This window comes from Lycorma delicatula, chromosome 10 (assembly GCF_047948215.1).
Source record: "Lycorma delicatula isolate Av1 chromosome 10, ASM4794821v1, whole genome shotgun sequence".
NCBI lineage: Eukaryota > Metazoa > Arthropoda > Insecta > Hemiptera > Fulgoridae > Lycorma > Lycorma delicatula.
The window spans coordinates 91,706,642-91,724,893 of record NC_134464.1 but is presented as its reverse complement, the minus strand read 5'-3'; the positions used below and the strand labels follow the sequence as shown (position 1 = coordinate 91,724,893).

General features: G+C 31.2%; 1 protein-coding gene across 5 annotated transcripts in view; it reads left to right on the top strand.

Moving 5' to 3' along the window:
• LOC142331061 (protein qui-1) overlaps positions 1–18,252 on the top strand; it is an 889,030-nt gene that overhangs the window by 675,818 nt on the left and 194,960 nt on the right. For all 5 annotated transcript variants that reach the window (XM_075376703.1, XM_075376704.1, XM_075376705.1 and 2 more), the window contains one exon: positions 10,277–10,399. In XM_075376703.1, the coding sequence (XP_075232818.1) occupies positions 10,277–10,399 (123 nt within the window). The remainder of the gene's footprint in view (positions 1–10,276; positions 10,400–18,252) is intronic.

Below are 18,252 nucleotides of genomic sequence, written 5' to 3'. Positions count from 1 at the left end.
GACTTCTAAAAAATTTGAACTTTTATGAAAGGGAAAACGTTTGAATTAACATAATTGTTACATAATGTTATTGTTGTGGTGGTGGTGGTGGTATTGTTATTGTTACATCAATATTAATAATAATAATATTAATAATGATAAATTATAATTATATTAATTTACTAGCATTCCCGTCGCGGCTTCGCCCACGCTATACGGAGTGTTCCGAGACGTGTTCGCCGAACTCTGATTCAGAACACTAAATAAAATGAGCAAAAAAAATCATATCAACCTAAATACTATTTTGCTTTTTCCTTGTGGACACCATTTTTTGATTTTCAACAAAAAAATTATTTCTCAGGAACGGGTAAACCTACGTTAATTAAATTTGACAAATGTAAGACCGGTGTCTATTCTACAAAGTGAAAAATTTTGAAAACGGTCACGTTCAAAAATTTCAAAATGGAGGCCATCTTAATTTTTTAATCTTTTTAATTATTTGTTTGATCAAATCTTTACCTTTTATAAAATTTATTAAGCATTTTATTTTGAACAAAATGACTTGAAAAATCCGTTGATAAGCAATCGAGTTATTGCAAACAATTAACCCGGCAGTACGCATAATACAAGGTGATAACTTTCATAATCATTAATAATTTTTATTACATTTAGTGGAAAAATTAATAACAGAGAAAAAATTATCAGCTTACATTACCGTGCGCAAGCGTACTGCCGATATGGACTTGAGTCGATATGAACGTTTTCGCTCATTTTAATGCCCGGAATCAGTTCCTGAAGTTCGGCGAATACGTCCAGGAACACTCTGTATGGTTACCTGCATTTCCCTTCGCGATTAATTTCTTTTATTTTATGTTTTTAGTCGGGTAACAGAAGGTAGATGCAGCCAATCGCGTCGCATATAGAGTAAGTGGCTTTGTTGGTTGAGCCGCCGCCTGTACACCGCCGGACCTCTTATATAATGTTAAATTTAAAAAACTCGAAAATGGTTTTAGTCGGAAACAGGCAAACTTTGCAATCATTGTTCAACATTTTTACTTCACCGACTTTAATGTCGAATTCAAAAAAAAAAAAAACTAGAAATATTTTTTTATATATTCACATGTAGATTATATACACTAAAAATCAAGTTATCTTCATTTGCTATCGAAAAATTAAAAAAATAACCTGTTTAAAAAAAATTCAAAATCTAACTCGGAATTTCAAAAAAGTTTCTCTTGTGTGCACTTACAACATAAGAACACGCATACAAATTTTTATCAATTTATTTTGAAACATTTTTGCTGAGCGTTGATGAATCAGTCAGTCAGGACATACATATTTGATATTTATATAATTTTTCGAAGGAGGTTGTTATTATATTGCGTTATACTTAAACTGTTGACTGTTAAATTTGGTGAAAAAATTTCATTAAATTTCTTTGTACTAATGTTTTCGAATATTTTAATTGATTTAAATAAATTTCTACGGGTTATATATATATTTATTTTTATAAAAACCTTATTACGAAAAAAATATGTACTCGTACATATATATAAAATAACTCTTCCACGTATGTCTTTGTCAGTTTTATTTTTTCTTAAGCAATTAATTCACCACAAAAGCTTTGAAGCCTCTAAGTGAGAATAGGGAAAGTGAATCCTTAAATGCCAACCCTGACCGGGATTCAAACCAGGGAACCCCAGATGAAAGACCTAGACGCTATCACTCTGCCATGGAGATTGGCAAACTTCAACTCTTTCTCATTAGATTTGTTTCATAAGTCGCTTTTTATTAGTTGTTTCCCAGATAAAAATATCAACGGCAATAGAAAACCGTTTTTATAACATTTTAATTATTTTTATAACAGAGAAATATTATATATTTAATACCGAAAAGGTACTTTTTTCTTAACGTTCTAACACTATTTAGTTTTATTTACTCAGTTATTATCCGTATAGTAAATGGTTCAAGCATCTTTATTTCTAATATTACTTAAAAATATATTTCTTATTTCATTCATTATTATTACATTTATAACCTTTCTATTTATGTACTTTTCTTTACACAATAACAATCTTAACTTCAAGTGCAACGACTTGAGTGCTCTTTGTGAAGTGAGATGTATGAGAATATGAATTGAAAGAGACTTTTTACGTAGTGCAGTGAATAAGACTGTTTGCTATTAAAATGTTTTGTAAGAACATACCCGTAAATACAAATACATACACAACATGCCCTCGCATACAGTTGCAGATTTTTACTTAATATAAAAGAGAGATTAAAAATCCTACTTTATGTGACATTAATTAAAATCATATTGTATTTGTTATTAAAACTTAGAAATTTTAAATCGAGTAACCTTTTGTCATATAATTTTTTTTCTTTTTTTCGTATTTATAATTATCATACTTACTTTTTTCTGATAATTTTCTTTATTTTTTTAATCCACGTTTAATTTTATAAAACATGATTTATTTAAGTTTTTAATTATTATTTATTTATTTTTTTAATCGCAAGTACAGCAGCGGTTTTCTCTTCAGAATTATGGTTTGTTTTAATTTAAGTTTGGATTTCATTAGTTTTTGACTAAATTTTAAATATGAAATTGTTAACGTTTGCAATCTGTTACAAAAAAAGATAAATAAGCTGGAAAATGCTCAGCCGTCTGGAAACTTTTTCTTGACATAACTTTTCATTACACTAAAAAATGGTAATTTTTTATAAACCATTAAATAAAATATTTTCTTATAGTTTAGCATATTCTGAGTTTTCAAGTTTTTATTTCGATTCTTTCAATATATTCTTTTTTTCAAAGTAAATTTTAAAATTTCAAAATGAAAAAATAAATCAACAAAAAGAAATTCTTTATTAAATCAATTTACCATGGAGAATTCTTCGCTTTCCGTGTTCTTTATATGTAACAAATCGATTATCCTCTATCCACAAACTTATTGTCAATAATCTTTCCGTCAAGTAATTTAAAAAAAGCTGACAACAAACTTTTATACTTTCCTTGTACTGGTTACTGTTCTTATATATTAAAAAAAATAATGATTAAAAAATCTACATTTTTAAACTTTGATCGGATCCCCATGACCAATATTGCAAAAATTGCACGTTGCTCTCCGTATCATAGAAAGATATTGTCACGTGTTCACCGACAAAGATACTGAGAGACTAACAAACGTAAACGTTTTCTGACAAATACATGTTATTACCGTAAAGACATATATAAAATAAATAATAATAATAATAATAATAATGATAATACGTATATGTAACATACAAAATAGCAATTTTAATAAAAAGGACAAGTTTTGTTTAACAACAGTTAAATTATAACAGTCCGAATACAGTTCGATTTAATAAAAGTTAAAATGACTGCTAGAATCTGATATCGCATTAACAAGTTAACATTAGATTCTTTTATTGTTTAAATAGAATTACCGTACGCTTTACGAATGAGTAGAATACTGTCACTTTTACTACCGTTTACCAATACCTCACCGAACAACTACCTGCATTCACTCACGGTCCACGCTGAAATACTCTGACGTACTCTTCACTCGTTCTTACCACATGCTTACTGATATCGCCGTCACCGCAACGGCGTCAAACTCGAGCTTGCAAATCTACTTTGTTATCGCAACGCGTCGAACACGACCTCGCAGAACTACTGAATATCTTCGCCGGTCCTTGACAGTATTTATATTCCCTGGCTAGTAGAACTTTTGATTATATTTTGATCCTGAATTTTTTTTAGACTTTGACCATAACAGAAAAGCAGTTTTTATTCAGGGATAAGGGGTTTGAAGTTGACGTGGATGGAAAATGGGGAAGAGAAATCGTATCGGAGAAATAAGTTTTTTCATGTGTGTATCAGTCACTTCGGCTGTTATGAGACATGAATAGTCTTCATTCTAATTATCACGGACGTACTTCACATTATAGATGCGAACATTTTGAATCTCCGTATCTGTTCTATACTTTAGAAAAAGTATGGATTGGAACGTTCAGTCTCCATCATCCGGATATGGACCAATTCGTGAGGAACGATATTCCTGTCAAACTAAGATCTCGACATGTTTTCACCAATAGAAAATGTCCTGGAAGCTTGTTTATATTCTTCGTGAATCACTTTGCATATATATTTTGCGCGCGCGTGTGCTTTTCTTCTCTATTTATTACACCATATATTTTTTACACTTACACACACACACACACACACACGCGCGCGCGCGCGCGCGCACATGTCATATCTTTATCTCGCTGTGTGTGTGTGTGTGTGTGTGTGTGTGTGTGTGTGTGTGTGTGTGTGTGTGTGTGTGTGTGTGTGTGTGTGTGTGTGTGTGTGTGTGTGTGTGTGTGTGTGTGTGTGTGTGTGTGTGTGTGTGTGTGCTTTTTTATCTTCTATTTAATATTTTTAACGCTGGCAAAGGATGAAATTTTATGTATTTTTCTAGAATGCATAATGAAAATTTTGTACCGTGTTGGTAGAATGGATATAATAAAAATAAACGAAAATAATGTATACGCCTCAGTTCTTCATTTTTTACTTTACTTCCATATTAAAATTTTAATCTTTTGTAAACCGTACTCCTCTTATTCTAGTGCAATCTTAATAGACTTACTTTATAATTTATAAGATTTAATGGAAAGTCACCCGACGTATTGCACTGTCAATATTTACTTTTTTATGACGCTACAAGTTTTTCTAGAAACAGTTTTAAGTTACTTTGGGTTTTTGTGTTTATTCATTCTACGCACATATTTTTCGTTACATTTATTTTTATTTATCTTTTAAAAGTTCCGTTCATTCGTTGTTATATTTTGTTACGTAAATTAAATTTATAAAATGTAAATTTCTAGTTTTTTTTAATAAGATTTGATAAACGTTTGTAATGCCTCCATGAATATTTGAGAAATAATTTTATAACTGGATAACAAAGCCATTGTTTTTTTTAAACCACGATTTAATTATATGAAAAATATTTACATTTATAAAATTACATTATTATTTCTAAAATTAATAAAAGTTGAAGGAAAACGGAATAAGTCGCAGTTTTATTCTTTTATATCATGAAAATTATTTTTATAATCCTACCTTACTAAAGGACATTTTTATGCGTGTTTGTCTGTGCGTGTTTGTCCCCCTTAGTTTAGCACCTAAATGTACCGTTCACTAGCGGAAAATCCCGTTCGTTAGTACACGTCTCGTGGTGATCAAGTATTTACTATGCGAAATATATATTAATATATTTTTATTTATTTGATCGTTTTTTATCGTAAAATAATGAACTATAACCAAAAAGTAGGCACCGGAATGTACCGATCACCAGCGGAAACTGCCGATTCACTGATGGCGTGCCGTAGGCACGCCTCTGCAGCTGATTTTTCAAACTAAAGGGTAGATTTTGGTCTTATCTGTTATGCGCTCCTCATTCACTCTTTGTTTAACGCATTTCTTATGAATTTTTGTTTTTTTCCACATATTCGTCGAGTCTGGACTAATGACTATCCCAACATAAGAGTAACATTTTCACACTCGGACACTATGAGTTTATAGTATAGCAGAATAACTTGTAGCTCATATGGTCGTGTCACACATAAAAACGCTTTTTAACGGTACTGTTATATAGCAACTAACGAAACATCACCTTAAGATCACAAAAAAAACATACAGTAGTATAATATTAACAAAATACAGACATTCACTTACCATTTTTACTTACTTCTATGAAGTAAAGGAAGCATTGTGATTGCTAAAAATTTTGGTTTTTATATTTCAACGAAAATATATATTTTGACCATTCCTGAATCAATTTTGACTAGTTTCGACGAGACGTCTGTGACTGCTTATGCTTATGTACATATCTCGAATAACTTAAAAACGATTAGCGGTAGGATGTTGAAATTTTGGATTTAGGACTGTTGTAACATCTATTTGTGCACCTCCCCTTTTGATTGGAATCGACTGAACCAAAAGTGTCCAAAAATTACTGCAGTTTCTTAACTGCAGTAATAAACCCCTTTGAGAGCTTTTCAACGATGTATCATAAGAGGTACTTATTTTCATTGGTTCCAAAATTCAAAATCGGTTCCAAATCCAAATAAAATTTGAATTAATGAAATATTTTCATCTTACAAGAGGAAGGCACATCGGTTCGAATCCGACTTCATACACATTTTTTTTTTTTAACTTTTTTTATTTTAAATATATTGATTTATTAATAATTATTAACCTGTGATTTTAAAAAGGTTTTACGATAATAATAATTAAATAATAACAATAAACAAAAAATGAAAAAAGATCAGAAATTATTCGTGAAATAAAATTTTATGTACTTTTAAAAATGTGTATATGTAATTTAATAGGCGTGCAAGGAAGTCATGAAGTGTCCACATAAGAATTTTTAATTAGGTCATCTAAAAGCAGACGCCATACGTAAAAACTAACCTATAAGAACTTTTAAAAACTATACTACACACCTAACCCACATTTAATATATTCTACACACTTAACTAAGATTAACTTAAAAAATACCTCGAATAACGGAATATTATTATGCAGGAGCATTAATTTTTTTTTTGCACAGAACGAGAAATTAGCATTACTTACACACAATACCAGATCGTTGTCTTATTTGTAAGCTCTACAGTTAAGATATCTTATCTGTACATAGGTAACAGATTTACATTTTTTTTTAATCTGCGGCATTATTTAATCATTTAATTTGATGATTTAAACAATACTACATCATAATTTTATATAAATCCACGTAAAATAACAAAAAAAGGTGCGGGCGTGCAACAGAAAAGACCTGCCATTTTTTCTGGCGAGATCATTATCTACATTTAACAGGAGCCCGTTAAATTTTTAAGATCCTAAAAAAATATTTTTTTAATTTGTTATTGAGTTACACTAAATTTAAGGTTACAATGACAACGTAAGCTCAGTTTCAGGTAATGTTGACTTTATGGTTTTTTCATATGCGCTTATTCAACAAGTCACACTGCGAGTTAAAACTTGGCGCTTGTGTGTAGGATCTGCTCGTTAATCGAATATACTCGTATGCCGTGCGTTTCTTACTGAGAAATAGTGAAGGCGTCCAAAAAGAAAAGTCGGTCTTCTTGCGCAGAATTTTCATTGATAAGGATAAATTCGTATTTGAAAGAAATGAGAATTTTAACTAGAACCAAAATCCAAGTTTTAATTTACTTAAACATGAAAATACGGGTACGTTAAAGGACCATAAAAATGGTCCTTTATGTTATTGGTGTTTTCGTGTTTGATTTATTTTTTTTTCTTGTATTTATTAAAATATATGATCTATTTTAAGTGCAAGAAAATATTATATCAAGTAGTATGTAATTAAAACTTCCTGGAAATTTTTTTAATGTTAATGATATTATTTATTTAAATAATGCGCGTAAATAAACAAAGGTTCTTTAAAAATTAAATTTTTTATAATGAATAATTCAATTCAAATAACCAGAAACATTAATTAAAATTGTGTCAAAATGATCCGGGAAATAAAAATAATTTTAAATTTGCTTTGTGTAACTTTCTATTAAGGTTTTGTTTAAATCCCGGTAAACTATTTTTCTTTTGTTTCATTTAACTTCTTTGTTGCAAATAAATAATACAAAGAGTAATAAATAATATTAATTATGACAACTCGGTACAGAAAGCTGAAATTTGTATTTAAAGCGATATATAGTTAGTCGTATTTAATTTTTTACATTTAAATAAAGAAGATAATTGGAAAGACTTTGTTTTATTCTGTAAAATTAATTTAACCAATGCTATCTACTAAGAACAATCTTTCGAATGAATAGTTGTTTTAATACATCATCATTGTTTTTTAAATAAAACAAAATAATTTGTCATCAAGATTTTAACATTTCTGTTGTCCCTATTTTAGCAACAATGTTTTATAGCAACAATTAAAAATTCAATTCGTAAGTAGAAGAAATATTATCTGTAGTCACTAGTTATAAATTATGAAGCAAATAGTAATTTGCATTGCATTACATAGAAGTTAAACTTTTAAAATCTATTTAAAAAACTGTCTGCAGATAGTTTTTACGGTTTCTCCCGTTGCGCTACAGTAGTAGCAATCATAGTACCACTGATCAAATTTGATGGCTTTCTGTGTAAAAGAATTCGTAAAAACATATCTTGTGCGACAAAGGTTTTAAGGAAAATTTCAGAAGTACCGATCTGCATGTAACACTGTCATGAATATGTTATGAAAAGTTTTGGCATGAAAAATACCTCGGTGGGACATCCAGGACCGAGTGAAGAAATTCTGGATTGTATTAAAAACAGGCTTTTCGGATTCATTACACGTCCAAGTTTACAGTTTAAAACTTACAATTTTAAGCTGATTGAGGCTATGATTTATGATTATATGATTGAGGCTCATTTATGTATCAAAATGTAAGATTTTGATGAATAACTTAATTTTAATTTTGAAATAAATTTAAAACTTGTTTAAAGATGTGATTAAGTATTATGTACAAATACGGTTGGTGACCGAACATTCTTGATGATTATTGAATGAGTACAAAACTCGCAAAATTTTAACGTTTTCTATGCTGTTTCAAAGGTATGCAGATCAGTTTCGCTCTTGAATGTACCGTGACAAAGGTGACTTACTTGGTTACGGTGGAAAAGTAACTAATAATGAAACTTAAAGACAGGGGTAAGAAAATGTTATAAGAATAATTAAAAAGCTTACTGACATATCATCAGAAAAGGATTTATTAGGAAAAGAACAGCGCTAAGCGATCAGTTGAAGATGCAAAAGACAGCAGGGATTTAAACAAAAAGGAAATTTTAGTTACCAGGAACTAAAAAATTATTTATCTGGGAATATGAAAGAATGGAAACGGACATAGCACGACGTTCGTTCAATAACTAAATAGAGATTCAAGCTGTCACCACTGTGAAAAAAATCAGCTGTTCAAAAAGAAATTATTGAAACTTTTGTTTATTACTAAGTTTTGGATCCGCCTGAATTTTACCGAACTAAATTTACTAGCAGATATGATAAAAAGTAAATTAACTGTGAACATTTTCACCGGTTGAAGTTTCGACAGGCGCTTTGTAAAATCGCATTTAACGATCTTATTCGCCAGAAAAAACGCATAAAAATTTAGTAAGTTGCTGAAATTTGTAGTCTGAGTATTGCCACTGACCATTCCATACTTATGATAAGCTGAATTACTGCAAAATGTATTTAATTGGCACAGTCGCTCGAATTCACTTTGTACGGAATTTAAAAAAACTGTTTTTAGCAGAAGGTAATAATTTTTTCGATCGTTTAGTAACTTGTTGGATTCATCATTTTAAGCCAAAATCCAAACATCAAAGTACGGAATGGAAACACCCAAGTTAACCCGTCAGGAAAAAATTTAAAACCTACACGTCAGCCGGTAAAGTAATGCTGACAATGTTTTGGGACTATAAAGACCCAATTTATTCCGATTATTTGGAAGATCAACATACAAAGAACAGTGAGGTGCTATTGTGATATGCTAGAAAATAAAATTAAATTCGCAAGTAGAAGAAAACGTTCTGGTTCTCTCCGTAAAGGCGTAATTATGTGCGTAACACCCGCCCATACATCGCTCAAGACACAGTAGGCTATTCAAAAGTTGGGTCGGCAAGTGTTGCTACATCCGTCGTGCAATCCCGGTCTCGCCTCATCAGATTTTTTTTAGTCCTCTCAAAAATTTTTTTATGGCCTAATGAGAAGGTCAAGAATACGGTACAACATTAGCTCAGACAACGAAGTGAAGAATCCTTTACTATTTGAATTAGAAATTTCACTGAAAAATAGGACAAGAGCCTAAATATATCCGGGTAAAGTATTGTTAAATTACATTTTCATTAAATGAAAATAATTTTCTACGCTAATTTGTGTCTTTAATTATTGAATGATTCTCGTACAAGGAATCTGCCTCAAGCAAATGCTCATGATGATGATGCGTTAACCTTTTCAGTCTTAGTTTTTGGATTAACTAGTAGATCATTTCTGTTGAATTATTTATTAAATAAATATACAGTAACAGCCTAGGGAAAGCAGTAGCAACAATGTAATCTATAATCGTTGGACAATTTATCACGAGATATAATTGACTTCTGTTTTATAAAATAAATTATAATTTCATCTAAGTTATCGTTAAATAAGACAGTTTGTTTATTTTATAGTCATATAATATTAAATACTGCTTCTAAAAATACCGTAACGCACTGCAATGATAGTAATTATTTGTAATATTTTTACAGGTAGAACTTGTGGATATGCATTATGGTACTGCCGACGATTGCTTCCAAGATTCTTTCCAATTCGCTGATCATTTGCATGAAATAAAACAGTGTCATAAAATATCAAGAGGATGTTATTATTTGGTGAGTGTATCAAATATTACTTTTTATTATCGCTTTTGTTTATTATTACCATTCATTTTTAATTTATGATATATTATCATAAATTATTATGTTTTATTTTAACATGCTCCTAATATTGACGTTTGTCTCCTAATTTTTTTTTACTAAATATAGAATTCGAATAATTTTTTTTTAATAAAAAATCTGACAGATGTATAACTAGAAAATTTTTTCAATTATTTTTTCAGTACTTAAATATTTATGACGACATTTCTGTACTTTCTTTACATTATTTTTAACCTTAAGATTCGTTAATATGTTGTTATTTAACTTCTTTTTTTTTTAATTTCTATAAGCTGATGACATAATAATGCTATTTTCTCTAAAATTACGAATGAGTAGTGGTTTAGTTATATTACATTAGGTTAACCCTACCCGGAAATCAAACCCGAAATTATTCGTTGTTTCAAGGAAACACGGTTAATACCTTTCACTTAACAATCAGAAATAAAATTATTTCTTCCGATGGACCAATTATATTTAAGAATAACTTCGTTTATTCATTCATAGTGTTCTGCAAGTCTTGTCACGGCTGCCGCTCTTCACCTTGTTAACATTTGCAAACCTTCTTCGCTAACCTCTTTGTTTCGGCATATTCTCCCTTTTCCATAATCCCGCCCGTCATTTGAAATCTCTTCCTTTCCTTTCATTCACCAACCTTTCTATCGCATCCATTAATGAACACTTTCTCGTACAATGTCCTAGCCGGTTCCTTTTCCTACATTCAATTATATTTAACATTTTCCTGTTCTTTCCGATTCTCCTTAATACCTTTTTACTTGTTACACGGTCTTGCCGTCTGACATATATAATTCTGAAAATAATAACTAGAATAAAACAAAAGATAGTATAATTTGTCTGAAATTATGAAAATGAAAATAATATGTAGTATACCTGAAATAGCATGGAGTTTTACTTTCCTGGAATCATAGCTCTAGAGCTATACTCTAAGAAGGAAAGTAAGGTAATTACTCGAAAAATGGGGTACTGGTGTTTCTTGACATTTCACCACCCAGGAACCCCCCCCCCCCCCAAAAAAAAAACAAAAAACAAAAAGAAGTGGATGGGTTAATTTTTCGTACGTACTTGTGTTTGAATGTTTGAAACTTAATAAATTTTGACCAGATCAGCCGATTTTGATGAAATTTGATAGAGAGACTCATGTATATTGGAAAATTTGTCGGTAAAAGTTTGGAGTCAATATCTCCAGGGGGTGGAGTAAGATAGATTCTTTAGAGACAGTTTTTTCAAAATTTTTCCAACATAACCTCCGCTTTATATTAAGCTCAATATATGCGTGCATGCTTATCTTAACCATTTAAAAAAATATTCTGCCCCCAAGTTCTTCCCCTTCCCCAAAAATCGATAAAAGCTAACTGTTTATTTATAGCATATCTTTTAACCGAATATTTTCCACGTCCTACTTTGCTTAATAGTTCAAGCTCCAAAAAAAAAATACTATGCGGGAAATATTATATTATATTAATATATTAATATAATTATATTATATAATATATTATATTATTATATATTAATATAATGGTGGGGAAGCCAAAGTTTAAAAATATCGATTTTTTTTAACGTTCTAGACTTTTTTCATGTATCATTATTTTTTACTCCATATATATTTAACCAAAGCCAGGAAAGTATGTCAACGTTTTATTATTTAAGTAAAGATATTATTAATAATAATAATAAAACATGAAATAAATAAATACAAAAGATATCAAAAGTAGACTTTCTTCATTAAATGAAGAAAGCATTTATACTGAAAAACAAGTTTTCTTAATCGTTTCATACGTTTTTTTTTGCCAGAAATTCCGCATATAGGCCTGAGACTTGTCCATAGGAATGTGGAAATGAAATTTTATAGCGCGTGAAAAATGCCATAATTTAAATTAAAAGCATTTCACTAGTTTCTTCATTCCTTTTTCAAAAAATTCCGCCGCTAATGATTAAAACCACGCACTAACACCATTTTTCGATTCGTTGTCCTTGTCAAACGTTTGTGATGCAACCCGCATTTAAAGTAAAGAAAAAGAAAATAATTGCTGAGAGCTAAGTTAGGGCTGTAAGAAGGATGATTAAGTTTATGCAACAAAATTTATCAAATCGCCTGACCGTCTTATTTCCTGTATGTGGTCGGACATTGTCACACAAAAATAAATCCCGCTGGGTAGCATCCCACGTCATTTGTTTTTTATAGCTGATCTAATATTTATTAAGTTTAGGAATACCTATCGTCATTCACAGTATTTCCAGTAGCCGTAAGTTTCATTACTGAACGTTCTTGTTTGAACGTCTTCGATCCGGAAAATGATGAATGCCACCGTTGCACCGACTACTGCTTTGTATCGACGACGTTCGAAATAAATGCAGGTTTCATCTTCGGTAACAACATTATGAAACAATCATCATCTTCATATTCCAAACGCAGCGAAAATTCATGTCCTGCATTGAAACGTCTTTCCTTATGTGTGTCAGTTAACATCCTCGGCACCCATCTGGCACACAATTTTTGATAGCCTAATTTTTCAGTTAAAATGTCATAAATAAAAAATTACGGATCATCAAAGACAATTTTGATACGGCGAAGCGGCCGGTTTTCTGAATTATTTCGTCAACGTTTTCAATTAGATCATTCGTTATCACCGATGGCCGGCCGTTACGTTCTTTATCGTGAACGTTCGTTTGTTTTCGAAATGTAAAGCACTACTGTCTGTCTCGCTTTAGCGTCATATAGATATTCGGCCCGTAAACAGTCACAAATTTGTCTGTTAATTTTTAGCCGTAGAATTTATATTTTGCCATTAAAAATTGGATTACTTCTCGTAATTAATGCTTTGGCAGATCACGAATTGTAGCAACGGTTATAAACGGATGAGCATAAACGACTAACGATAAAATTCTTATCGTTATATATTTTCCTGGTTTACTTTTTTCCTAATGTTTACGTTGAAATCTGTTCAACTAGTGAACAATAAGCAACCCTCCCCCATAGCCCAATGTAAATGAGGTGTAGTGAACAGACTCAGGCTGACAATTCCTAAGTCGTGTGATTAATTGAATCTTAACCACCAAAGTACTTCGGTATCCACTGTGTAGTATTCAAATCCGTATAAATAACTAACTTTAGAATTTGAACAGCTGATTTATGCGAATCTATTATATAAAATTGTTTATTTAATGTCAAATTATTTATTATATTTGTATAAATTATAAAATGTTCCTTTTTTAATCGAGTTATAGGAAATTGTTGATTATTTTTATTCGTGCAATACCTGCACCCTTTCTTCGTAAAACAATACTGTACAGATAAAATAATGTTGGTTGGCCGGTCGTGATTTTTATAAACTTTTGATGAACTCCCTTTACACAACTCTCGTGCTACTTGTAAACTAAACCTATAAACATCCGGCTTTTTAAAATTACATCATCATATTTCTCTCATTCATTTCTACAATTGATTTTTTTTACTAGTATAATTATTTTTAGTAAGAAATGCACTGAAATAATATTCTTTAATATTTAATATTCGAATTTTTCACCGGCTACCTGTAGCCGGTAATGGAATCCTACACCAGATAACCTTAATTATTCCTACTTTCTGTTTAACATATAAATAAATTACCTTCAAGTTCACCAAGTTAGGATGAGCCGTTTCTAAAACTCGACCATAAATGTTTGCCGGAAAACAAAATGAGGATCTGACAGCGCGTTAAAATTTGATTGCTTTGCTAACCTCTAACTGTTTAACGTCTACATTGCTAGACTTCATTTTTAATTTAATCTCTTCCTTTTTTGACCTTATAATGGTTATTTATCAAGTTAAAATTTGCAAGTTATATTTTATTTATTCTCGGGTTAAAATATCGGCTCCTTAAAGATTCAGTCAAACAAATCTTAATTATCTTCGAGGTTTTGTGAAATATTATAGTATTTCCCGATATTTAAAGCTGACAAGTGATATGAAATATGATATTTTTCTGTTCGTATCTTCAACATTTTATTTTTATACGTAATCATGATATATTGCCCTATAGTATATGAATATTACACCGTATAATTTATGATTTAAGCTATTTAGACATTATCATCCACCACTATGTTATTAATAATTGAAGCGAAAAGTCGGAAGCAGTTGTCAGAATATTCTTTTCTCCCTCTCTTCATTCTGTACCGCTTTCATTCATAAATACAATGAGTAATGTATAATAATTTATTAGGTTTATTACATCTCTCATCATTTGATGCACATAAATTGTAATACAATGTATATATTATTGCCCCCGTAATGCTTATATTACGTATTGTATTTATAAAATAAAGTCATGATAGTCGGGTGGAATGGTAACATGAGAATAATGGATGTGTTCATATACATGCATTTTTATAAATGTATAAAAGCAAGACACGACTTTAGTATTACGCTTGTTTATCAACCGTATAAAATATTATACAAAAAATATATGTACGAGTAAAAGAAAAATTTTAATTACTCTAAGAACAAATGTTTTCTGGCTTCGGCTCTTCCACTCTTACGATCTACCAGCAGACCACTCACACTAATCTTCGCCATTTTAACTGCATAACTGCAGTCTATTCAAATATATATATCACCACCTAACCGTTACCTGCTTGAAAGAAATAATATCACTTATGTCTAGACTTTTTTATCGAATTGGCCATCTCTGGACCGTGCGAACAAACTTTAATTTTCTTTTAAAATTTTAATTTACCATTTCTCAATCCTGACCCCCGTAGAGGATCCGCCTTGTGACGATCCCGGTCGCCACACCACCCCGTCCGTTCTTCACCATGATGGACTTTACCGGAGGTCGTCTTTTAAGTCCTCTAAACTTGATAACACTACAGAGTCATCAGTTTGACCTTTGTCAGGATATCACCGATGCAAATGTCTCGTTCAGACATTTCCATCAGTGTATTTACACAACCTAGTAACCCCTTCCTTTGGCCTATTTTAACCACGATCACGTACCGTAACTTACAACTCTCAACTATCAAATTAACCGATTGGCGGAGCGCGATCCAAAAACTCTTCCTTCATTTAACTTCATTTAGAGTATGCACTCAAATCAGACATCAAAAATACTACTATACAGACGAAATAATATTGATCGCACCAAAATGTTTTCCTACAATTCAATTTACTAAAAGTCTTCTTGATTTACTTAAAATTACGTTCTATCTCTCTCTGTTCTGGTCCGCTTTCGGGAGCGAGATCAATGCCTACACCCTCCCACACCGCAGCTCCATCGCAGAGATCTCCACTCATAATTTTCATCCTAACAGCGAATAGCTCGATGCCAAAACACCTATCTTGACGAAGTAAGCACACAGACGGGCCCGTAGCCATCCGGTTTGCTATTCTATTTATACATCTATAACGGCATCAGCCATCCTTCTCAGGACTAAGAATCTAAGGAAGCCAGCAACTATGTTCCATTCCCTTTCGGTTTATCAATTAACTTGCAGATCAGAACCGCAATTGATCCTCGCAAGCTACTTTGGTACGTTCAGCTTCGTACATGAGACGCACATATAAGAAATGGCGGACACATCATCCATGGCCCTACACTCTGGACCCTAACTACCTGCATCGGGAAAACTTCCACGCGTGTAACGGCCGTCGGGTGATTCAGTCCACCTGACCTGCCGTAAATGGAAACCCTGATCGTCAGATCAGGGTTTCCATTTACATAAAATTTCTTTTATGTACCCAGAGGTAAGTTGGCCTACCTACCTCTAGGTGCATAAAGGAAATAGGTGATCGTGTCATACATACCAAATTTTGACATCAAATAACGGATTATTTCACGTACTTCATACTTGACATGAATTATAGCACTCATTATATACCACCAATAAACAAAATTAAATACTCGTCATAAATAGAAAGACCCGGTAGTAAGGGACTGAAGTGTCCAGGCTATGCAATGAATAGTGGTGTAAAATATTCCTCGACATCGAAATCAATTATTATCTCAAGAAGTTGGTTATTTTTACTTTTGAAATTATAAAATAACTTGAAAATCTTTCATTCTCTTTAAATGACCGTAAAACATTATTCTTCGTTTTTTTTAACAGTCGATTATTTTCAAATATTGTTAAATTTCCTCTTTCTTTGAACCTAATGTTTTTCTTACAATTTTTGTTTTCTTTTTCTTTTTTTATGTTTTGAATTTTTATTAATGTTCTTTAGACTCATCTTTGTATGTACTTATTTATGTTTCGTATAATATATATATGCATGTTTATTGTTTCATATGGATACATTTGTATACATATAAAGTTCTTTGACGGGATTCCGGAAAATTGGAACCGATTGTAAATTAAACCCTACGGCAAAAAAAAAATTACTTCATTATATTTCTGTCCCTCAGTTCCATTGAGTGTACTTTTACATCAATTATTGTCTAGGCTTTAAGGCTTCAATTGTTATTAATCAGTATTAATTCTCACAACCATGAAGATAACCGCAGTGGAGATCCAAAAGGGTCCCTCTCCAGCAAGTGCTGTACTCAGCGACTGAAACCGATTTATACCTACGGTACTCAATTACAGGGTACAAAAATAGAGTAACATCGAATTCGTACAGCGATTCCAGAAAAACTATTGAGAAATATAACAGAAGCACCGTCGTTTGAGAAAAACTCAAAAGTACACGATTATCTGATTGTAATTCGGTACAGGATACAAAATGAGCCAGAACAAACATGTGCTTGCGGTTAACAGCGCGGACGTTAGGCGCCTAAAGTGACTGTATATATTACATTCGTAAGTTCTCTAAGATTTGAGGGAATCGGCTACCTTAGGGTATTGTGCATCATCAACATTCTTCATTTCGTTTTGCCACTTACTTTTGTTGGTTCTTTGTTAGTTTTATTTGTGTGATTGATAAGAATATTTTTTGTTTTTTATGTTCCGATCTTGATGAATGTTCTTTGTACTTACCTTTGTAAACTGTATAATATATTATATTTATATATTCATATGCGTAAACATTGTATTCTTGGGTGGATTTCATGTTTTTTTGTTTTTTTTTTGTATTCAATTTTTCTTATGGTTCCGATAAATTAGAATAGATTGTAAACTAAACACTGCGGCAAAAAAAAAATTATTTCATTATATTTCTGTTACCATGGTAACTGGGAGAGAAATAATCTCTTTCTCCTCCTTAAGGTGTGAATTTTGAAAACTCCTTTCACAGTGGAAGCTTCATACGTAATTTCAAGGTTGTAAGTCTGACATTATAGACTGTGCGTTAACGAATGTGCAGTCCATAAAATTAATCGTGGAAGAATTCTGTTTACTTAAGTCGATATAAACTAATACATTTTATATTCATCTCAGTCTTCTATTATCTATGAATAGAATAGTTTATTATTCTGTACTTCTGTATTCTGTACTGCTTTTGACCTTATATCTCAGGATTGACCGAACCTATTTTTTTCAAATTTTACTCAAATATTTCTGTTAATCGGACATTAATCTTTTTTTTTAAAGTTCGCTGTAAAATCCACAGTAATTATTTATTACCTAGTCTAAATTTTTTATTTGTTACTGTGAAGGCTGTTTGATACTTGTTATTGTTAGTGTTTGGACCATTACTTTCAACATTAACCGTTTAAAGTTTGTATTGGATGTAATTCTGAAGGTAATAAAAAATAAAGAAGTTACTACGGAATACTTTATCTCGTTTTACATCTCTGCTTTTAATTCAAAAACGAAGGCATTAATCGAGAAACGGTTTTGTCATCGTTTTTCTCGTAAAACGTTACATTAATAAAAAA